The sequence below is a fragment of the Erpetoichthys calabaricus genome, chromosome 10 (assembly GCF_900747795.2).
Source record: "Erpetoichthys calabaricus chromosome 10, fErpCal1.3, whole genome shotgun sequence".
Taxonomy (NCBI): domain Eukaryota; kingdom Metazoa; phylum Chordata; class Cladistia; order Polypteriformes; family Polypteridae; genus Erpetoichthys; species Erpetoichthys calabaricus.
This window is the reverse complement of record NC_041403.2, coordinates 81,895,821-81,919,046: the sequence shown is the minus strand read 5'-3', so window position 1 is coordinate 81,919,046 and position 23,226 is coordinate 81,895,821. Positions and strand designations below refer to the sequence as shown.

Here is a 23,226-nt window from a genome sequence, read left to right as displayed (position 1 = left end):
CTCAGACCTTAGCATTTTATTATAGATACCCCAAATTCCCATTATCCCTACTAATTACCTGTTTTAATTCAAAGTAATATGTTTTACTGTAAAATTATGTTTTCTAATGACTATCAGTAAACGCTAAGATTAATCACTAGAAAAGGCAGGAACTGATCTATAGCTGATCTATATATAATTTTTACTCCTAATATTACCTACAGGAGAAGAAAAAAATATAGACGGAAAAGTGCTCAGTTAGTTCTGTAGTATTTATGATATATCTGATTAACAGCACTGTAACTGAGGCCCATTGTCTTAGGAAATTTCTTTGGACTAAGCTGGGTAACACAGCTAGTGTAAAAAATATGTACAGAAAATGGATGAATGAGTCATAATTAGTGGGTGACAGAATACTTTGTCATTGGATAACTTTGCTTGAATTTCAGGTTCAAATCTGCACTGAAACCTCTTGAGTTAGAAGTCCACACATTTTTCTCCTGTTTCATAGGTTTCCTGCAGATGTTTGTTCCCTTCCATAATGTAAAGCCAAGCTCTATGGGTAGGCAGAAGCACTAAATTAGCCTAGTGGAGTTGAGTGGGGGCTTGTATTGACTCCCTAGAATGGACGTGTACCCCATTGCTTCTGGGATTTACTAAGGAAAACTAGAACATAGATAGTCATTTGTATATATGTTAAGTTTTCTACAAAAACCTCAGGAGCAAGTGAAGTATTCTAAAGTAGTTAAAATTTTTATTTAAAAAACTTTATCTGCTACAGGTGTACTATTAAATATTTCAACCCATTTATTATTTATCACCAACAGCAATGGCAGATGTTTGTGTCTGATACTTTACATAATTTGAATTAAATAAAGGAAGAACAAAACAGCAAATTTTATCATGGTGTAGGTTTTGGCAGTTGCTTGCCAAATTACAAATGAAACATATATGCTTTATTATTTTTACTTACGTGTAATTATACATTCATTTACTAAGATGGCTCTTTAAAGAAATATGTTGATCTGAAATTAATACTTGTTATGACTCCTGCAGGTATCAAACTGGTTTGGTAACAAGAGAATCCGATACAAGAAAAACATTGGAAAGTTCCAAGAAGAAGCCAACATATATGCTGCCAAAACCGCCGTCAATGCTGCCAATGCATCTGCACATGGAAGCCAAGCCAACTCTCCCTCCACTCCAAACTCCGCAGGTTAGCGTTCTTCAATTCGCCTTTCAGCAAAGTTTCATGTAGCCACAGTTGGAGAAGGGTGCTCTTTGCCAGCGTAGATCTTTTCTGCTTGATTTGTGTTTTGTAGAATCCCAGGTCTTTACCCTCCGTAGTGGGATGAGCACTGGGATAAGAACATTAACCTGCAGCTTCTGTGCAGTGAAGAAAGTGTAGTTCTCCAAGTTTGAGATCATTTTGATGGGGTGGTGGGCGGGTGTTTTTTGTTTGTGTTATTATTGTTGTTTATAGTAGACTATTTATTTTTTGTTTGCTGAAAATAAATTAAGAACTTAGTGATTAACACCTTTATTATTTTATTAGTTTTCAAAAAATATATAAACTCGTCTTCATTTCTCATTTATACATGTCAGCTATTTTCCTGTATTATGATACCTAGGCATACAGTAATATAATATATCCTTTCTGACCTGGGCCCCATTCTCTACTGGAAGTCTCTGTGATGTGCCACTTGCTTGTTTGCATTGCATATGGCTTACACTGATATTTCCTGTACAGACTTTACTAACTATTAATAATTTTCTTCCTTAACTGCATTTTTTAAGTTCTAAAAATATTGTAGCTCAAAGTATCAGCTGCTTGAAAAGTGAATGTTGAGCTCCACTCTTTTGGCTTTCTGGCTGAGGTTTTTTTCCTGAAGTGCCATTTAGTCACTGAGTGAAGAGAGGGTCATCTTGTGCACACAGCCATATTGCATGGTGGGCTTTTGGCAAGAGTGCCACTCAGATCCAGATTGATTGGTGTTAAGATCTGGGTGTTAAAGTCATTGCTATCTCCAGCAACCTTTCTAGCTGTTTAATGATATAATCAGTATTATATAAAAAAAAATGATATATTAATATAGCTGTTGAGCTAAATTGTCCAGAAGGGCTCATTGGGATTACAAAGTGATGTTTCTCTTGCCTCCAGTTGAAGATTGCTTAAATGACAGTAACAGATTAAGCTCCTCTCATATTAATTGCCATCTTCTGCCAGACAAGTTTTACTGTATATTTGTCATATGAACCCACCCCCCATGACTACGTAACTTACAGTTTTAGGTGTTTTTCTGAACTTTGTTAGCATGTATTTTCTACTTTGTATGGAGAAAATTTATAACTTGTCTTTGCTAATGTTTGCACCTGTTACTTAAGCTTCCACACCCTCCACCCTACTTACCCCACTCCCCTCACTTCCCTGACTTTCCTTTGAACCCTCTACTTGCATTACTCCCTGCACTAACTGTAATGGGAGATGCCTGCTCTGCATGTTCACTGCCTTGTGTTCTGGCCAAAGCAAGACTGACCCTCCTTCTCTCTGTGATTCAGGTGCTCACTCTTTCCTTTCAGGTTCTTCTGGTTCTTTTAACATGTCAAATTCGGGAGACTTATTCATGAACGTGCAGTCACTCAATGGGGACTCTTACCAAGGGGCCCAGGTTGGAGCCAACGTACAGTCGCAGGTAGGGATTGTTGCAGTGCATAGGTTCACTTAGAATTAGGCACATATTTTGTTTAACTCATATTTGTATTCTATAAGTAGTGAAATCTCTGACAGAGAAAAACAATGCAGTGCAGCCTTGTTTAAAAGACTTCAAGAAATCATAGTAGATGCAACACATATTTTGTCAGCAGTGCAGCTGGGAGCAGACTGGTCTTTTTCCTCCATTATAATCTGATCACATTAATAATAATAATTCATTACATTTATATAGCGCTTTTCTCAGTACTCAACATTAAGCCAAAGAAAACCGGCCAGTCAGACCAGTCGTCTAAGACAGATTCTCAGGCTTGTTCTCAGAGAGTGTCTATGACAGCTGTCTTTCTGTTTGTCTTGTATTTCTCTCAGGGGGGTTTCTCCCATTTTCAGACATATGTTAGGTCTTGTAAACAACTTTGACAATTGGATTCTATAAGTAGTGTAGGGGATAAAAAAAAACACCTTTGCATCTTCATGGGTGTATAAAAAATGTTAAGGTTTAAAAATGTTGCCAAAAAATTGAATGCAGTGCCCCCTGCTGGGTATACTCATGGATTGGTGTACACAGTACATTAGATCTTCATCTACAGCCTCCAAATCATAGTCGGTGTGAGCACCGTAGTGCACAACATCCAAATCACATTGAATGTACTTATTTTCTATTGCAAAGCATGCTCACCAGGCCAGTCCATTCCATGATGTTTTGGTTTGTTTTTTTTTTTTGCCTCGCAGCTCCCTTGTGTACAGCATATTACAAGCATGGTGCAACATTTTAAAGATATAGTTGCATAAACAAATCATTAGTTAGCACAATTTGCTGAATCTCATTTCCAGTTCTCGTAGAATATGTTTGTATCCAACAGAAATGTAATTATATACAAATGTGGAATTTTACAAATTAATTTCCACATTTAAGTGTTTTCAAGAAGAAAGGAGTTCAGAGATAGCTCATAGCTGTTTGGATTTTTGACAAAATTTGAATTTTCCTCGTCAGCACACACTGAGAAGCAGATCATGTAGACACTTTTGGAACAAAACCAACATTCATCTGCTTACGCCACCGCAAAATGATGGTCAGATTGTCGTGCTCGAGGCACTTATGGCCATATATTCTGAGTGTGGGAACAATTCCAGCACTGTTGCTTTGCAAGGACAGCAGCAAAATGTTCCCTATAGCAGTGTTTTTGCCCCCCTTTTAATATGACTGTATCCCCACATGCTGTGGGTGTTGAAATGAGCATATTCAATGAGGGCCTGAAGGATGAAGAATGAACAAAGAGGTCTTCTGAGTTAATGATTTACGAAATCCGAGTTACTACAGATATCAAGGTCATTTTCCTTTCTTCTCCATACGTAATGTCTAATTTCCAAAGCACATTGAGAAAAGCTGGCTGCTTTGAGCTTTGTACCCAGCAATCCGTTTTTGTGATTTACTGCCTCACCTGTAAAGCAATGCCGATGCTATGACTTTTTATTTCCAGTTGGGTGTTTAAAAAGCTTCAACTGATAGAAGCAACTGGAAAAAATGTTAGAAATTATTAGCAGTGTTAACTTAAGATTTTTCATAACTTGATATTTTTCATTGAATGAAAAAAAAAAAAACCGCTTTGCATAGCACTTTGTGAAAGGCGCTATATCAAATATAACTTAGCTTAACTGTATGTTGTTTATCAAGGTTGAGGTGTTTTGGTGGACTGCCAAAATCTTAAGGGACAACACATCTGAGGAAACCTTTTCTTTCTTTTTCAGGTGGATACCCTTCGCCATGTTATCAGTCAGACAGGCGGATACAGTGATGGACTCACAGCAAGCCAGATGTACAGTCCGCAGGGCATCAATGTAAGAAAAATAGGCTTGTTTTTTATTTTGTTCCCTCTACCAATTATTTCAAAGCCATAGGGCTTAGAATGCCACTTAGTAGGACTTGTCTGAGCTTCACGGTCACCTAGTTGATTGCTTCTGTATCGGTCACGCCATCGGCAGCGTACTGCCCACGAAAAGTGGTGATCGGGCAGGCTTCATGCAGGCAGCTGGCGTCTAAGGCTGTCAAATACAATCAGTGTTCGCATGGCACCTGCGGCCACACACGCTCAGCCGAGATGAGCTGCGAAACAGGTGACACCTAGTGCAACACTAGTTTAAAATGTCACCGGGGACCGGACTGTGATTTCCATACAGGGGCCAATGGCCATAATCCACTGGGATGGGATAAGTCCCTCTAAAAATAAATCCACTGGGTGGTGAAGGAAAATAAGGGGAGCAACGTTGTCTTTGATTTTGGTTTTTTTTTTTTTTTTTAATTTGGGTATGCTGGCGGCTGTGACTAGCATGAAGATTCACAGCGACAAGCTGTGTCGTAAAGAGGAAAATCGATAAGACAGACACAAGGAAAACTGGATGTAGATTTGGGACAGCAATCCAACTGCATTTCTCAGATCATGCGTCTGCCATCTTAATGGCGGTGACAGCAAGCTGGGACAGGAGGACAGACACAAACCTAGATGTGTTCTCAGCCAGTTTTCTGCCTTCCTCTGAAGCCAGAAAATGATTAAATGGCATTTTGTTGAGTAAATTCTACACATTTTAAGAGAGCTGAACGTATTATTATTATTTTTATGTCATTTGCATTACCAGGGATTTTCATTTCCCTTCAAGCAGTATGTTCATAAAAGACAGATGATTTTAATATTTAGCATCTTGCAGGATACTCAAGTGAAATGCCATAATACATTTGTCATTCTATTTTGGGGTTTCTATTCGTTAGAGGAAAAACATTTGTTTACATTCATAGTTGACAAATATTTACTCTGTACTTGATTGATTTATTAAATTTTATAACAACATTTACCTTGCACAAGTGATATATTTTTAATAGATTACTGTGTGTGTCGCATATGACATTCACTTTTGTGGTAGATGATCATTTTGCACCTTAGATGACCTGTACTATTGGCTTTCATGCATATATTTTAGTTTACTGGCATCAAATGATTTTTATATTGTAAATATACACAATATTTCAGTAGTAATGTTTAAACAGTTTTTATTGTTTTTCTCGTGACAGATCTGCTCGTCCTTCTCCCGCTTTGTTTCTAGTGAAAGGGACCCAAGGCTTTTAGATTTGACATGTAATTTATGCTTAAATTTATATAAGGGTTTTAAATGGTGCATTCCTCTTAAAAATTCAGAAAAGTACTTACTTTGATTTTGTTTTCCTGCTCGTAAAATTCACTTGCGCTTTTAAAATAATAAATATGCATAAATTACAATTTAGCAGCCGGTTGTAACATTTTTTTTCCCCCATTTTGAGGGAAAAGGGTATGTTTATTTGTTTGTTCATTGTGTTCATTCAACGCACAGCACAAAACGAAATAAATATTCATTGCAATCATGAAACACCTCAGGTTCCCATAGTCAGGACTGACCTTCATTTTCAAGCCACGGTTTGTTGTGAGAGCAAGAGGTTTTTAGGGCAAAATCCTTTTTCTGCTAAATTATTCCATTCTCCCTTCAGTTTGTCGTAATGACCAAGTCAGCACACAATGCATGTATGTGGCAGACTTTCTTCCTCTGCCTTGAAACAGTAATTATGGCTCTGAAATAGATGTAAAGTGTCACTAAAGCTGAAGATTTTGCAAGTTTTTGTTTTGATTACAGACTGCTTCTACCTTAAATAACAGGCTTTGAAATAAGGGGTTGCCAACGACCATTTTCAGGCTTCTTTTGATGGCATGAAAATTGCTATTAATGTCCTAAATGCTCTTTAGCAAGCCTGTCTGAGGGATTTGAAATGGGTTCAGTGTTCCCCATTATATTTACATTCCAGTCTCGAATGTGATAATTTGGTATAATTGCTTCTTCCATTGCTTGTCTTTTGAGTTTTGTTTCAGGGGAGACTTGATACATTCTCAATATAGTAATTTGAGTTGTGTTTGGTATCTTTCTCATAGATTTCATTCTTGGGGGGGGAAGATGCTAAATAATATATATTTATGTTTTTAAAGACTTGCGGCTTGTCAGTTTTCCGTGACTTACTTTAACTTGCATTATTTAGCCCACTTGTAAGTACTTCATTTTTATATGTATTACAAATTAGAAAATGTGATAATAAATAAATATGTGTGATGGATTAAGTGTTTAAAGGAAGATCTGCCTTTTTCTCCCATGCTGTGCCCCTTTTAGCCATCACCAAGCTACTTTAGTTTCTTTTTTATCTCAGTGGTTTATGACACCAGCCAGCGTTACTTCTTTTTTTTTTTAGCCTCTTCATCTTGCTAGGCAGTCTTTTTTTGTTTGACTCTTGCCCTTCTATCCGCTCTTTTTTATTACATAGTATGGGTTCCTCCCATCTCATCCTCTTGTCATATCTGAGTCTTCCCAATGTCCATCTTCTCTGTAGCAGGCCAGCCTTGTACTTGGTGATTTTCAGCAGTTCCCCTTGACTGGTGTAACCCTAGACTTTGCCTATTGTTCATTTTACATTAGTCATGCAGTCACCTTCATTAACTGACTACATTTTTTGCATTTGATTTTTTTTTTTCATTTGCATTTGATTTTGCTTTCTGCAATTAAATCTTTTTTGGCTTTTAGTGCCCTGTGATGAGCGGGCACTCCATCTTGGACTTGTCCCCACCTTACACTTGATGCTGTGCCCTGCAACTGTAACACAGATTAAACAGGTTTAGAAATGAAAAGAAGAAGGGGTGGGTTTTGCTTGACCCCCCTTATATATGAGAGTAACTTAAATTGTGTGTATTTTCATAAAAAAAATTCTTTGCATGATATACTATTAACCATTTTAAAATTGTAAACATGTGAACGTCCACATTCTGCATTTCAGATTTATGTACTGTTTCTCTTCTCGGTACTCAAATGTGGCACTTGGTGCCACTGCCCTCCTGCCAAGTTGTTTTGCCTGCCTAAGGTAAAGTCATCCCTGATGGAGGACTGCAGGAATCATGGGAAGGAGGGGTTCTTTCATTGGATTGACTGGTCCAGCGCTGTTTCAGCCGTGGAATGGCCAAATAGGGGAGGGCGCTTGATGGCTGAGGTCTCCAGGACTCTAAACAAATCCAAATAATATTATATGATATCATCTACTGTTAAATTCTGTTCCGTACTTTTTATTTTATACTGTATTGAGGATTTGTTCTGTTCTGTGCATTGTATTGTATTGACCCCCTTCTTTTTGACACCCACTGCACGCCCAGCCTTCCCGGAAAGGGGTCTCTCTTTGAACTGCCTTTCCCAAGGTTTCTTCCATTTTTTCCCTACAAATGTTTTTTGGGAGTTTTTCCTTGTCTTCTTAGAGAGTCAAGGCTGGGGGGCTGACAAGAGGCGCAGGGCCTGTTAAAGCCCATTGCGGCACTTCTTGTGTGATTTTGGGCTATCCAAAAATAAATTGTATTGTATTGTACTATGTATGCTTAAACAAACAAAAGAAAGACTTATAGAAAATATCTTGTCTTCCTTACAGGCTAATGGAGGCTGGCAGGACGCAACTACCCCCTCATCAGTGACATCGCCAACAGAAGGTCCAGGGAGTGTTCATTCCGATACCTCCAACTGATCCTTGTCATGTGCTGGATTTCTCCAGCACCTACCAATCAGAGTGGAGTTCCACCAACCAATAAGAAATAGGATTTCCTTCTGCTTTGGAGTGCTTTAAAAATTAACACTAACATGGACAGTTGTTTGTACCCTTTCTTTTTTGTTGGGTAGAAGCCCCCCATGACACTAAGGAACATTTGAACCGTTTCAAGAATTTACATTATAAAATACAAATAATTGATACAATTTAAGAAACAATTTGTACCATTTTCATAATATTCTGAGGGTCTAGTTTGCCTCCTCACTGTAATATCTCTTGCAAAATTATAGGCAACCCTGCTTTTTAGGTTAACTGCTTTCACTCTACCTCTCAGCAAAAGAAACAAAAAAAAAATGTAATTACAACACAGAAAAATGTTCTTTTTTTTAAAAAAAAAAACAAAAAAACTTTGTAATGATAAGCAGAAAGCACTAGTTCAACGTCTTCTTTGTGAACGGTTACACATAAAGGACACTTTTCCTGTGACTGTATTTCTGGGATTGCAAATACATTTGTAGTATTGTAATATTTAACAATCTCTCTCAAGAAGAAAGAAACTAAACACATAACATCTGGAGGTTTTCCACCATATTTAAGTGTTGCATGGATTCCTGTAATGAAGACATGATAGATTTAGATTAAATAAAGCCAAGGTCCACCACAGAGGAATAGAGGAAGCCTGCTTACAGACCCTTCTAAGGCTAGCAGTGAACAGTTACTCGAGTGTAGCAGCGCTTCTCCCCCTTGGCAGGGCAGGGCACAGGGTATTCTGGGCAGAAGTACTGCGTGAGCAGAGAAGACTCTGTAATGAATCATTTCTGCAAGAATCTCCAGAAACAAAAGAAGAAAAAGTCTTAAAGCTGTGGTTTCTCCCATCAACATTTTGTAAAGTATAGCATAGGGTGGAACAGTATCAGCCTGGAAATACAGAATATCGTACAAGACCACTGGCGCGATTCATGTCTGGCGAGTCTGCTGTGTTTCTTCTAGCCGCTCAGTACTATAGCTTGGTCCAGCAGTAGGCTTTTCACTTACATGTTGGGACCCATGCAGTGTTAAATCTCAGAGGTTGGATGCAGAGAGAGTATTCCATGGCTGCATCGATATCGTGAGAACAGAACACTTAGCAGATGCAAGTCAAGTGTTCAGTGTACGCCTTTTCCCAAATTGTAGCTTAATTTAAAGCAAAGCGTGTTGAGTGCAGTCTCAGGATTTATTACACGTGTATTGCTTGTGGTCTCATCAGGTGCTGATTTAATTGGTGAAAGCGTAGAGCTAGAAACAGTCTTTGAAAGGTATTATTTGTGACACAATTTAGCCCAAATTTTTACTACGGTGCTGCAATTTCAAGGCGTATGTATGTACTTCTGGCATGAACCGTAAGCACTGTTACTTTTTATATTCGCGTAGATATTCAAATTCTGCCTGATGGATCAATGTGCTCTTTAATTTACTACCATATTGCAAGTAATACCATGAAGCGCCAGACCAAGTCTGATTAGTGTTGATCAGTTCTTTACAAGTCACCACCGCTATTGAATAAACGCTTTTTGCTTTCGTGATTGTTTCCTGGTTTGTCAGAGTCTTTCTAAATGGATACAAATGTAAAGGTGTAATCCATTTATAGTAATGTGTTAAATTAAATTAAGAGAGATAAGGGCAAACAAAACAGCATACGTCTGAAAATGGCTTTACTAGAATTAAGAAAGAAAGAAGTGTTTTTACAGGAATCTACTTTTGTTTTGGTTTTTTTTCGTTTTGAAAAGATCCATCACTTTTCTAGTACTTATGAAAACCTCAAACCAGCTTGTAATAATAAACCTCCTCTCCTGTTTTCACTCTCTTTTCATAAGACCAATCAAAAACATTTTTTCATTTTAAAAATGTTTTCTTTCTAGTTTCTACAGGTTGCCTTTTCTTGTAATTTAACATGTCTGCCCAGATCATCACTTTGATACCAAAAACTACAGAAGTGAAAATTCTATATAGTGTCAGCTTTATGAATAATTTTTCATGGTTTCTTGCAAAATGTGTCTTGTTCTTTGTAGTATTGATGAACATTTGATATGAATGTTCTTGTATACTCAAAACCAAAAATGCAGTCAAGAGTTCAGAAGCGGTTTGTGAAATACCCTCACAGCGCACAGACACAGTTTCTTTTTACACGTCATTTTGTTATAGAGAAATGACAACGTTTTTCTTTCTAAGTCGTGGCACAGAACTACCTACATTTTTATTTTTATGGGTTTTTTTTTTTTTTTTTTAAATTTTAATTTTATTTTATGTTACGCATCTGTGAATTAACTCCAAGATGTGAATGTGCACCTTTGTTATTGTTTCACTTCTTTGAAAAGGAACAGTGTCCATTTTTGTAATCCATTGTCAGCCATCAGAAACAGATAATAATAGTAATAATAATAATAATAATATTTCAGACATTTTGTTTAGGGCTGCAATTAAGATTAGTAATTACGATTGTTTTTACTTTTAAAAATGGATACTGCCATTTGCAGGTGATGTGAAAAGTTTCAAAGTAAAGCAGGTTAATGCAAGACTTGAGCATTAATGACCACTCCGTATTCCAGTACTGTTTAATACTTTGGAGAATTCTTCTTCAGAGCCATACTGCTTGGTGGTCTTTACATACCCTTGTTGTTGGGGTAGCTAACTAAGGCACGTATAAAAGTGAAAGGGAGCGAGAGTGTGTGTGGCTGTAACAATCTCTACAGCCTGCTGAATATTAAATATTATCCGATAACAAAGTCAAGCAGCTCATTCAGACGCATGAAGAGTCCAGTTTAACTACAGTAGTCCAAATGATCAGCCGTTTCTGGCATTTGACATCTTCTGCTTCACTTTTCACATCTCCTCTGCAGTCCCACACTATCATTTAAAGCTTCATGTAATGATGCTTTATTTTTAAATAAAAAAAAAAAAAAATGAAAAAAGAAGCAATTTGTAAAACATCAAATGTTTACTTTGTTGCATGTTTTTTGTTCTTTAAAGAAAATACTACAGTGTTTTTTGAATGTTTCTTCTTTTTTATAATGATTTCAGAGTATGAAGTCACTGAGCCCTAAGTTGGCTTAGTTTTAACTTTTAAGATCTGCATATGTAAAAATATATAAAAAATGAAAATACAAAAATAGTGTCTTTTTGATTCCAAAATAAACTCTTGTGTTCTGTGAGAAAACTAACAAGGTGTAGGTTTTATGGTCTCTTAATTTGTACTGGTAATGCATATTCCAAATAAATAGTTTCTTTTGTTTCAAAAATGAACTTTTTGGTGTACAGATTTATTAGTCTGAAGCGGACTAAAATTACTTTCCATTTCCTAGAGCTTGTCTTTTTGTTGTTCTTTTTTTTGTGCATTCTATAGTGTTACAAAGCTATTAAGTTTTCAGAAAGTGTTCTAAAAACAAATAATGCCATTTTGCTATATTAAAGAAAATATTGATATTTGTTTTCCTTAACTCCAAAAAAAAACTGGAAACGTGTATACTATACTACTGAAGACGTTAGATATTTATAAATAAAAGTACCAAGTAGCAGTAATGCAAACAAAGTATGCCTTGAACTGTACTCTTTTCTAATGAAGGAATTCCTGTTTGATTACTTATGGGGTTTAAAAATTCGGGGCTTGACAAAATGGATCCTGGCACACACTCTGTCCATGGTTGACTTGTGCCCTGTGCCCAATGCTACCAGGCAAGGCTCTGGCCCGTGTGACCCCAAACCTGAATTCTGTGCTAATGGGTAAATCTTTTATTTCAATTTATATTCTTCTCCTCCCACTTTGTGTTGCTTGCTTACTTTGCATAGAATTGCAGGTGCTTAGTCGATTCAGCTGCTTTTAGTAAATAGATCATGGGATGGATTGTCTTTAATTTTATACAGTGCTTTTCTCACTACTCAACGTGCTTTTCATCATGAGTGGGGAGCCTCTTCAACCACCGCTAATGTGTAGCAACCTCTTGGATGATGTGACGGCAGCCATTTTTGCACCAGTACACTCACCACACATTAGCTGTTAGGTGAGACATAGCCAATTAGAGACGGGATGATTAGAGGGCTTAAATGAGTAGGCCATGGTGGGCAGTTTAGCCTGGACATTGGGATACACCCTACTGTTTACAAAGGATGCCCAGGGATCTTTAATGACCACAGAGACTCAGGACTTCAGTTTTACGTCTCATTCAAGGGACGGTGCCATTTTTACGGCTCAGTGTCCCCATCACTGCACTGGGACATTGGGATCCACATTCAGACCACAGAGTTGACTCCCCCTGTTGGCCTCAATAAGACCTCTTCCACCAGCAACCCAAGAGTTTCCTAGATGGTCTCCCATCCAAGTACTGGCCAGGTCTGAAAAGGTGGATGTCGTGTTCTGGAGTGCATGCGGTGTGACTGCTGGTATAAATATTTTTGAAAGACAATTTCTAACACTTGCATCCTAAGTATACATTTTAATATTTGAATTCAGAAGTAATGTATGTACTGTATTAGTGAATGTTCATATTGGCTATTTCCACTGTTAAAGATGCCTCAGAGATAAGTTATTTGATTCTTTTACCATATATACTCACATATAAGTTGGGTCTTGGAACCCAAAAAATCATAAAATCAGACCTCGACTTATATGAAGTTCAAAAATGCATTTTTTTTTTTTTTTACATCTTCTTGCCTCCTCCAATCTCACACCAGTTTCTCAGATGCATCGAATTTTGTTGCAGCAGCGCAGTTAACCAATTTCTTTCGCTACTTCAGCGACTTTTAATTTAAAACCAGTCTCTATTTTCTTCTGATCGAACACTCCATCATAGATAAGGCATGCTCTTACGATAAAGGTGTATGAGGGTGTGAGATACAAAAAACAAATCAGTGCAAACGTTGCTTCGGAATACTTCGGGTGTTACTGTGTGGTCACGTTGGCACAATAGAGAGAGAAGTTAGGAGCACACGCTGATACAGCGCATTGTCGCACCCACATAGAAGAAAAGGCCGTGTGCTCCGTAGTTACTCTCTCAGGTGGACGTTAGCATATCATAATCCCTTGTACCAATAGCGTGGGTTTCTCACATTCGACTTATACGACATTATAAAATACCAGAAATTATACTGTAAAATCAAGTCCCAACTTATCCATGAGTATATACGGCAATTACTGTAATTGATTTTTTTTTAAAGTAAAAGCTTGTCTTAATCATCAATGACAGATGTTAGTCTTTCAAAACATGACTTGATTGCATTTTGCAGAAATTAGGGTGGACATTCTTGTTGGTCTGAATGGCCCATTTTCATCAGAACTGCCCTAATCAGCTCTAAACCCACTTATTCCAACACATGGTCTTCGGGGGGTCCCAGCAGCACTGGACACATGGTGGGATACAGCCCCTTAGTAGTGTGTTGGTCCATTGAGTCAGTTTGGAATCATCAATCAACCAAACCTGCTCGTCTTTGTGAATGTGGGAGGAAAACTCAGTCGGACATGCTGACAAAGTGAAAACTCCAATTTGGATCCGGGGTGCTAGATCTGTGAGGGGGGAGGGGAGGGCACTGTGCCATCATGCCACCCAATAGATCTTACATTATCTGTAATCTTTCCCCTATCCTAGTTACTTTAACAGGAGATGATGATATAAAGTGGGCACTGGGGTATGCTGGACTTAATGTCAGGCCGGTTAACAGCTCAGCTTGTACATGTGCATTTCCACACAGGCCTTTCTGTACTCTCATAAAGGTTATTTTCACACAGATAACGTATTCCTGTCTGCCAACCATTCTCATTCTGTCCAATCCATGTGCCTGTGATGTCAATAATACCGAGCAATATCTGACTTTGAATTACATCCGTCATATTGAAAAGCACTTGTTATTTCACATGTCAGTACTTATCTCTTCTCCGTGTAATTTACCAATACTGCACGTCGACGTTTAAAACTCGTATTGACTTTAATTGTCCTAGTGATAAAATGTAACTCAAATAAAACCTGGAGACAATTCATTTTACAGCTCCACTTAGCACAGGCGGCTTTTGCAGATCTGACCTGTCCAATAACTTTCGAATCTTTCATTCCATGATAAATTCCTTCCTGTCATTTAACAGTGGATGTCGAAAGCTAATTTGGATAAGATTACACTCCCTGTAAAGAAAAAATTATGTTGAGAGCCTTCATAAGTAATAAATTTGTATATTGAAAGAAATAAGAAGCAGAGTTAATGTGAGCTTAGCTGCAATGAAAATCCCTAATAACCCTCATGCCCTCCAGGGCTTCAGTCGGCCAGCCCTAATCAAGAGCTTTCTCTCCTTTTCATAGCATATCTGCTAGTAACAACGAGAGTAATTACGCTCTTCAGAATCCCCAATTAGAAGGGATTTAAGATAACAAAATATTGTGCATCTCCCCAGTTCTGTTTCTTGGCTTTTCTATTGCTTCTTGGGAAAAATGGCTGCACTTCAAACTGTCTTCAGCATAAATAAGCTTTAGCTGCCCTGCATGGTCTGATTCCTCTTTAACAACTAATCTCAAAGTGACTGTGTAATGAACTATAGCCTCTGGTTAGGAAGACAGAAAGAGATGGTCTCTAGATTATACCTTTATAATCATAAATTGGTTCCATTATGGTATGTATTCAAACCACTGGGCATGACAGAAGCCGTGGGAGTAAAGGCAGAAGCAAAAATGATGAAATTTAATTAGCTGGTAAGATCGACTCGTTAGTGTCGAAGGAATTTTCTGGACTGCCAATATCAGGTTTACTTTCTAGAAACTATTTGCAGAAATGTAATTTTTTTGAAAGCTGTGCATTTTTTAATTGAACGTTTGTTTCCAAGTCATTGGCAGGTCTGCTTTATAACAAAATGAGTAAAAAAAAAAATACAATATGCTACCATGCTTAAAAACCTAAAAAGACTACACTTGGAAAATGTGTTCACATTCAAGGAATCGCAGTGCCAGTGAAGTCACAGCACTGTTGCCAACCAGATATTTATTTGTTTTGCCAATGTTGCACAGTCTTGTTCAGATCCTGAAAGAGAAATGGAAGTAGTATGTTAAATGAAAGATGCTTTAACTGCTTTATCAATAAGAATATTTTAGTAATGTTTAAGAAAAGCTAGCTGATGTGTGGGCAGCACAGTGACACAGTGGGTAGTCCTGCTGTCTCCCGCCTCCAGCGTCCCAGGCTCAAATCTCAGCCTCTCCGAGGAGTCGGCGTGTTCTCATTGTGTCTGCAGGTGGCGCTGCTTTTGCCAAAGACCTGCACTTGCCAGCTGGCCCAGTGTGTGTGCTTAAAGGGTGCACCGTGTGCCTGATCCCTCTTTGCTCCTGATGCTGCTGTGAAAGATTCTGGCTCTGAAGTGGATTGAGTGCCTTTGATATCGGAGGAATGCAAAGTCCATTCGTTGGAGCGCATGTCACCTTTTTTTTTTCTAAAATAGCTGTTAGACACAAGAGTAATTTGACTTAATTTGTATGAAAGGAGGGTTGGCAAGGTGGCACAGAGGGCAGTGCTAATGCCTTACAGATGCAGTGCCACATGTCTGCTCAATGTCTTGGGAGAGTCGGCATGTTTCTCCCCAGCTTCATGTCTGGGTTTGTTTCCAGGTGCTCTGGCTTTCTGGAAGTGCTGTTGGATGGCGATTCCTGTGTGACTGTGGGTATGTACAAGAGCTGGCTCTTCAGTGGACTGGCACCTTCTCTGGGGCTGTTTCCTGCCTTGCCCTCAGGGCTGCTGGGATATGCCCTACTCACCACCTCCCACAATCCTACACTGAATTAAATGTGTTCAAGAATGGTATATTATGCTTCAGAATGTGTCTGTTATTCTGATTAACATTAGCCCAGTCCATAATGCACAATTCTATATTTAACACTAAATCACAGACTATGGATGACTGCATTTTTATCCTCGTGGCTTCCCATAATAATCTGAAGATGGCAACTCTGCTAGAGAGGATTTTAATTTTCTAAGGAAAATGGAAAAAGCAAGTGTACCTCATTTGGACCCTGGAAACAACCTAAAGCAGTCTTGTTTATTCAACAGGTAAGCCATTATGACTTCTGAAAAAACATCAAACCAAATAGTGCAAGGCTTTTTATAAATTCTAGGAATTTCTCCTCGTGAAGTTCGTATAAACTTTTTTTCAGTTTGTGATTAGAAGCATTAGAATCTTGTTAAAAATGAAACACAGATCTGTTTTGGTAATGTTGTATAGCAAGGCAGACCTTCACAGTAAGAGTGTAAATATTGTGGTGCACTGCCTTGAAATGAATGTTTTCTTGAATGAAGTGCTTTGCATTGCTTGCGTATTTTCTCTAGTAATACAATAATACTAGAACACACTTGGACCCCCAGTCCTCCCAAGGACCCCAGCAGTTTGCAAGTACCAGCAGACTGTCACGCTGCATTGTGCTTCATGCACAACAGATACCGGAGCTGTCATTCTTCCTATTTGCAATTTGCCTTACACTCCGCAGATGTCGCTGCTCTTGTTTTTCGTTTCATCATGTCACCTTCTTGATCAGTTTCTCTATGCAGTTAATCATAAGAAAGACGCAAACACCAAGAACTTTACAGAGGTTGCTGCTAGCCACGTTTTCTGCTTCACCAGCGCCTATCACTTCATAAGCTTTTGATTAAGACTAAGATCGAGGTCCTTGTCCCAATGGTTCTTTGAGCAATTGTGTGACTGACACACACAAACCTTAGCTTTTTACAGTATACAGATTTATTACATTTTCATATTTATTTTTAATGTAAGCAATTAAAATCTCTTTTCTTCACCAGCACGTATCACATCAGAAGCTTTCGAGTAAGACTAAGATTAAGGTTCTAGCCCCAGTGGTTCACATTGCAGACAGACATAACCCTTACCCTTTTTTATTTATATTATATATATTGTCGCACACGCGTGTTTAGGAGACAACTAAAGGGCTTGATTAGATGTAATTCCACGCCGGGCCAGGGGGTGGCAAAGTGTACTAATTCTCTCTCAATCCCTTGCAGACCATTCTCGGGCAATCCTGCCTGTTTCTGGGGCAGCCAACGACGTCACTTCTGGTTCCAGACCTGATGACATCACTTCCTTTACTGGCCTTTAAAGCCGTATATCAGTTCTGTTTTGGACTCAGTTATATGAACATGTCTGTTTTTGCAGCCAGGAAATATTATACGGGTGGCTGCCCCAAACCTTTGCAATGTCTTTTTGTCGTTCTTGTGATAATATATACAGTATATATATATATATATATATATATATATATATATATATATATATATATATATATATCGTATATACTCACGGATAAGTTGGGACTTGATTTTACCGTATAATTTCTAGTATTTTATAATATTGGTCGTATAAGTCAAATGCAGAAAACTCACACCATTGGTACAAGGGATTATGATATGCTAACACCCTCCTGAGAGAGTAACCACGGAGCACGCTGCCTTTTTTTTCTATGTGGGTGCGGCAATGCGCTGTATCAGCGTGTGCTCCTAATGTCTCTCTCTCTATTGTGCCTACATGACCACATGGTAATACCCGAACTGTTCCGAAGCAACGTTTGCAGTGATTTGTGTTTTTTGTACCTCAACCCCTCATACACCTTTACCTTTATCTATGATGGAGCATTCGATCAGAAGAAAATACTAAGCTGGCTTTAAATTAAAAGTCATTAAAGTGGTGAAAGAAACTAATAACTGCGGTGCTGCAACAAAATTCGATGCGTCTGAGAAACTGATGCGAGATTGGAGGAGGCAAGAAGATGTAAAAAAAATTGTTGCATTTTCGAATGGGCGTACAAGTCGGGGTATATATTATTGATTTATTTTTTTCATAATTATATATGAGTATATATGGTATATATATATATATATATATATATATATATATATATATATATATAAAATTGATTTATTTTTTTCATAATTATTTGTAATATAAACAATTAAAATTTTAAAAATTAGTGCAAAATGACAGGAAAAAATGCTGAATGTTAAATGTATGTCAATTAGTCAGTGCACAACTTATGAAAAATTATCAAAATTTAAAAGGCATACCTAAAAAAATTACACATCCTGAGCAACTGGTGATTGGTCAGTTTCTGTTTTCAGCAAGAACACATGGCCTCTCATATATGGTGTTCCTCTGTTTGGGCACTTGCTATCTTAGTCAGGTTTGGAGTACTGGCACCTCTCACCCAACTCTTGTTACAGACAGTATTCCATTTTGTCCTGTTGGAGTAGTAGGGATTGCTCCAACATCGTTACAGCCACCCTATAAGCATTGGTGTCTCTGCTATACTAGGGGGCTCCGCCCCCTGCTCGCTTCGCTCGCCAACCCCTGGCGTTGGGACATGAGAAAGAGTCAGATGTATGAATTAGATATAGAATAGTGTGCAGCTTTGGATGATGCCCATAGAAATAACAAATAGAGTGTTTGTCATATATTAATGTTTTATTGGAATATTTCTTTGTATACAACATTAGCAGTAAAGATGGTGTCTTGTCCTTGAATGAGTCTTCCTTGGCATGGATTATTTATAATTTTAACTTTAACGTCAGATGAACGGCGAACACGTGAGAAGGCAACATAAAGTTGTCCATGTCCAAAAACGGGTTCAGAGAGGTAGATGCCAACCTTGTCCATGGTTTGTCCTTGTGATTTGTTGATGGTCATGGCAAATGCAGGTTTAATGGGGAATTGTCGCCGTTTAAGTGTAAAAGGTAATTCTAGCTCAGAACTTGTAAGGTCAATTCTAAGAATGAGAACAGTATTGTTAGCATGTGATCCTGTAAGAAATGTCGCTTGAATAACATTGCGTGTCATTGTGTTGACGACTAACCGTGTGCCATTGTATAAACCCTGTTTTGTGTTAAGGTTTCTTAATAGCATGATTATTGTTCCGTTTTTAAGGGCAAGGTCTATGTTCATTGTCGTCATCAGAGTCAACTTTGTCTGAGCTTAGAAAGATCTGTGTCTCTCCAGGAAGTAATGAAATGACTTGGTTATTAATGTGATTAACATTAATATTTTTTGGACATAATATAGTGCGTTGTGTTAACAGGGGTATTTGGTCTAATGTGATTGCTGTTCCAAATATCTCTTTTACTAAGTCGTCTGAGATAAAGGATTGTGGAATGGAAATAATATCTGGGTGAAGTCCATCTGTATTTGTGAGTGTACCATTTCCCAGTTGTATTAGCCAATTGTTATATTCTGGATCTGGACATCGCATGTTTTGTACCAACTGTATTGTTTTAAAGCAATGCCAATTGTCTGCGTATTTTAAGGTGGACTGAACAATAGCTGAGCGCATGGCATGTGGAACAATAGCTAAGCATTGTCTAAAATCTCCTCCTAATAAAAGAACTTTTCCTCCAAAGGGAATATTATTATTCATCAACGTTTGTAGAAGTTTATCAATGGTGTTGAGTAAGTGACTGGATGCCATTGTACATTCATCAATAATTATCAGTTTTGCAAGACGGATGTCTCGGGCATTGCTACTGTGAATGTTCATAGTGGATACTGATGTCTCTGTGATTGGGACCGGTATTTTGAATATTGAGTGACATGTACGACCATTTATTAACAGATTTGCTGCCACTCCGGAGGATCGCAGTCACTGTTAATATGTTTCCTTTTCTGCAGTTGAACGGTTAATAGTGCTTTATTGTAAGGAGATCCACCTATGGTGACACCCATGCTGTCTAGTGTGAAGGTGTTGACGTTCACTTTAGAATATGTGGCTTTGGGTGTCACTTCTTATGGATGTGTGTGTGTGTGTGTGGGGGGGGGGGTGGTGAGGATTGTTGTTGCGCGAGCGTCTTCTTTCTTTTTGTGTTCCTGTGTCTTGTTTGAATCCCCCTCTTTGTGTGTGTCCCGTCCGTTGCTTGTAGGGTCTGTGGGGTGGGCTTCGCTCGCCAACCCCTGGTGTTGGGAATGACAAAGAGCGTGATGTATGAATGAGATATAGAATAGTGTGACGGTGTAGATGATGCAAATAGAAAGCAAACAATAAAGTGTGTGGCACAGTGTAAAGGTTTATTTGAAAATTTCTTTGTACACGCCGTTTAAGTGTAAAAGGTAATTCCAGCTCAGAACTTGTAAGGTCAATGAAGATGGTCATTATCGTGATCAGAGTCAAGTTTGTCAGAGCTTAGAAAGAGTTGTGTCTCTCCAGGAAGTAATGGAATGACTTGGGTATTTATGTTTTCCACATTAATATTTTTTGGACATAATATAGTGCGTTGTGTTAAAAGGGGCATTTGGTCTAATGAGATTGCTGTTCCAAATGTCTCTGTAACTAAGTCGTCGCAGATAAAGGCTTGAGGAATTGTAATAATATGTGGCTGAAGTCCATCTGTATTGGTGAGTGTACCATCTCTCAGTTGTAATAAGCAATTGTTATGATCTGGTTCTGGACATCGTATCTTTTTTACTAACTGTATCTTTTGAAAGCAATGCCAATTGTCTGCGTATTTTAAGGTGCACTGAACAATAGCTGAGTGCATGGCATCTGGAAGAATAGCTAATCACTGTTTAAAATCTCCTCCTCATAAAAGTACCTTTCCTCCAAATCGAATATTATTATTCATAAACGTTTGTAGAAGTTTATGAATGGTGTTGAGTAAGTGACTTCATGTCATTGAACATTCATCAATAAACAACATTTTTTGAAGACGGATGTCACGTGCAGTGCCACCGTTAATGTTCATAGTGGATACCGATTTGTAGGATCTAATGTAGTTGATAAAGATTTCACTTTTAGGTACATCGTCAGTTAGAATCTTCTGTAGATATTCAGTATATGAATGTAAAGAAGGCAGTCTAATTTGACCCTTTTGACAACAACGTGTAAATGTATTACTTGTATTGCCAGTTGTTTCTTCAGGGAAGTGAACTGAATGACAATGATTGCAAATGACATTCATTAATCCGAATGAATTTTCCTGGTGTATGTTTTTCTTGTGCCGTTTGAGAGGCGCGTTGTTGCATGTGTAGTATTTGGGACGTGTTGTTTTGGAGCTGTAATCGATTTGCCTGTGCTGTGTGAGACGCCCGTTGTAGCCTTCCTTGCCGTTAACGTATGTCTGAGACGGGAGGTGTTTCGTTTTGAATCCGTGCCTGTTGCGATGCAACACTTTGATTGATAGTTTGCGTCATGTGGATCTAGGATGTAGATTTGTGCATATTTGCGTTGTTGATTTGTTTCAGGGTGCACTGTTCCAATGCGATGCAGTATTTGTGCACATATGCGAAAGCAGTATGGGCCATTGCCTTTTGGTGGCCTGATATTTACTCCGGTATATGCAAAAGCAAATGAACTATTGTAGGATCTAATGCAGTTCATAAAGTTTTTACTTTTAGGTACATCGTTAGTTAGAAGCTTTAGTTGAGCTTTGCGTTTTTGGAGTCGAGACATTTTTTCTTATGGATGTGTGGGGGGGATCGTTGCTACGCGAGCGTTTTGTTTCTTTTTGTGTTCCTGTGTCTTGTTTGAATCCCCCTCTTTGTGTGTCCCGTCCCTTGCTTGTAGGGTCTGTGGGGTGGTTTTGTGTTCTTTTTTTTGGTCTTCCATGGGCTTGTTGAATCCCCCTCTTGGTGTGTGTCCCGTCCCGTCCCGTGCCTGTAGGGGGGGGGGTATGGTCGTGCCTTGCTATTGTGCGCTCGTCTGTTCTTTTTTTTTGGTGTGTTTAGTTTCGTGTGCAATGTGTTTCGTGCTTTCCCCTCGTTTGAGTACTCTTTTATGTGCCTTTTCCTTATTTTGGTGCTTGTTGAGCCTCATTTTTGTGACTCCTTTCTGTATGTGCTCACTCCTGTTTTCTGTGCTCTTGTCGGACTCTTTTTGCGCCTGCGTCTCTCGCGGCCCCTCATCCGCCTCTCTCGCCCTCTTTTGTCCGCCTTTCTCGGGTCCTCAGCCGACTCTCGCGGACTGTTTGTTGCGCCGGCGCAGTACGTCTTTTTGCAGCTACGGCCCATGGCCGGATGTGCCTGCGTCCATCATCCGGTTTAGCATTCTCGGTTAGTAATATGGATGGCAGAGGTTATGGCCAAGTCAAGCAGTGAGCTACTTTTACTCCAATATATTGTTAGTCACATTTGTTATAGCAATATTAAACCATACTACAAAAGGGCAACATAAATACTCACAATTTTTAACTTGGGTATTATCAAAAATGAATTGGGAAAATTTGCATATCTGAACAATCTGGGACAATTAGGACACAGGTACCTATGATGCTAACACAACAACAATTTATTTCTTGTATAGTCCTAAATCACACAAGGAATGCCTCAATGGGTTTTAACAGGCCTTATTTTATGACAGACCCAAAGCCTTGACTCTCTAAGAATATATATATTGTGATATATAGACTGACAACGGAGGCACGTGTAAAATAAACAAAAAGATTTATTTTTCTTCTTCACCTGTGGGGCATGTCTTCCCCGTGAACCCCACAGGCACAACACAGTCCCAAAATACAAAGAAAAATCACCCCAAATTACACTCTTCTTTCCACTCCTCCCAGGGCTGCTTCGTCGTCCTCCTACTCCCGACTCTGGCGCCCTGAGTAGTTGCTGCAGGCTCCTCTTACAGCCCACCCAGAAGTGCTGCAGGTGCTCGTTGACCTACTTCTGGCTGCACTTCCGGGTGTGGCTGCGCTCCCACCCAGAAGGGCTTGTTAAGCCGTGCAGCTCTATGCAGCTCCCCCTGGCGGAGGCCATGGAGCCCAACCAAGATGAGCTCCGGTGTTCTACAAAAGTGGCCCCGACTCTGCCAACAAAGGTTCTGAGGGATGTAGCGTGGCTCCCATGGCTGCTCCCCGGATCTAGTGACAAAGGGGTGTCCGGCTGGGCATGGGTCCCAAAAGAATAAGCCTTGTAGGGGAAAAAAAGGAAGAATTCTTGGGAATGGCAATTCAGAGACAGACCTCT

At 38.9% G+C, this 23,226-nt stretch overlaps 1 protein-coding gene across 6 annotated transcripts in view; it reads left to right on the top strand.

Moving 5' to 3' along the window:
* pbx1b (pre-B-cell leukemia homeobox 1b) overlaps positions 1-11,558 on the top strand; it is a 150,620-nt gene extending 139,062 nt beyond the window's left edge. For 2 of the 6 annotated variants that reach the window (XM_028811495.2, XM_028811497.2), the window contains 4 exons: positions 1,036-1,195; positions 2,560-2,672; positions 4,439-4,528; positions 8,166-11,558. In XM_028811495.2, the coding sequence (XP_028667328.1) occupies positions 1,036-1,195; positions 2,560-2,672; positions 4,439-4,528; positions 8,166-8,258 (456 nt within the window). In that variant the 3' untranslated portion in view covers positions 8,259-11,558. Of the gene's footprint in view, positions 1-1,035; positions 1,196-2,538; positions 2,673-4,438; positions 4,529-8,165 lie in introns of all 6 variants that reach the window. The other 4 variants (XM_028811494.2, XM_028811496.2, XM_028811498.2 and 1 more) reach the window with 2 other exon arrangements.
* The last annotated feature ends 11,668 nt before the right edge of the window (positions 11,559-23,226 follow it).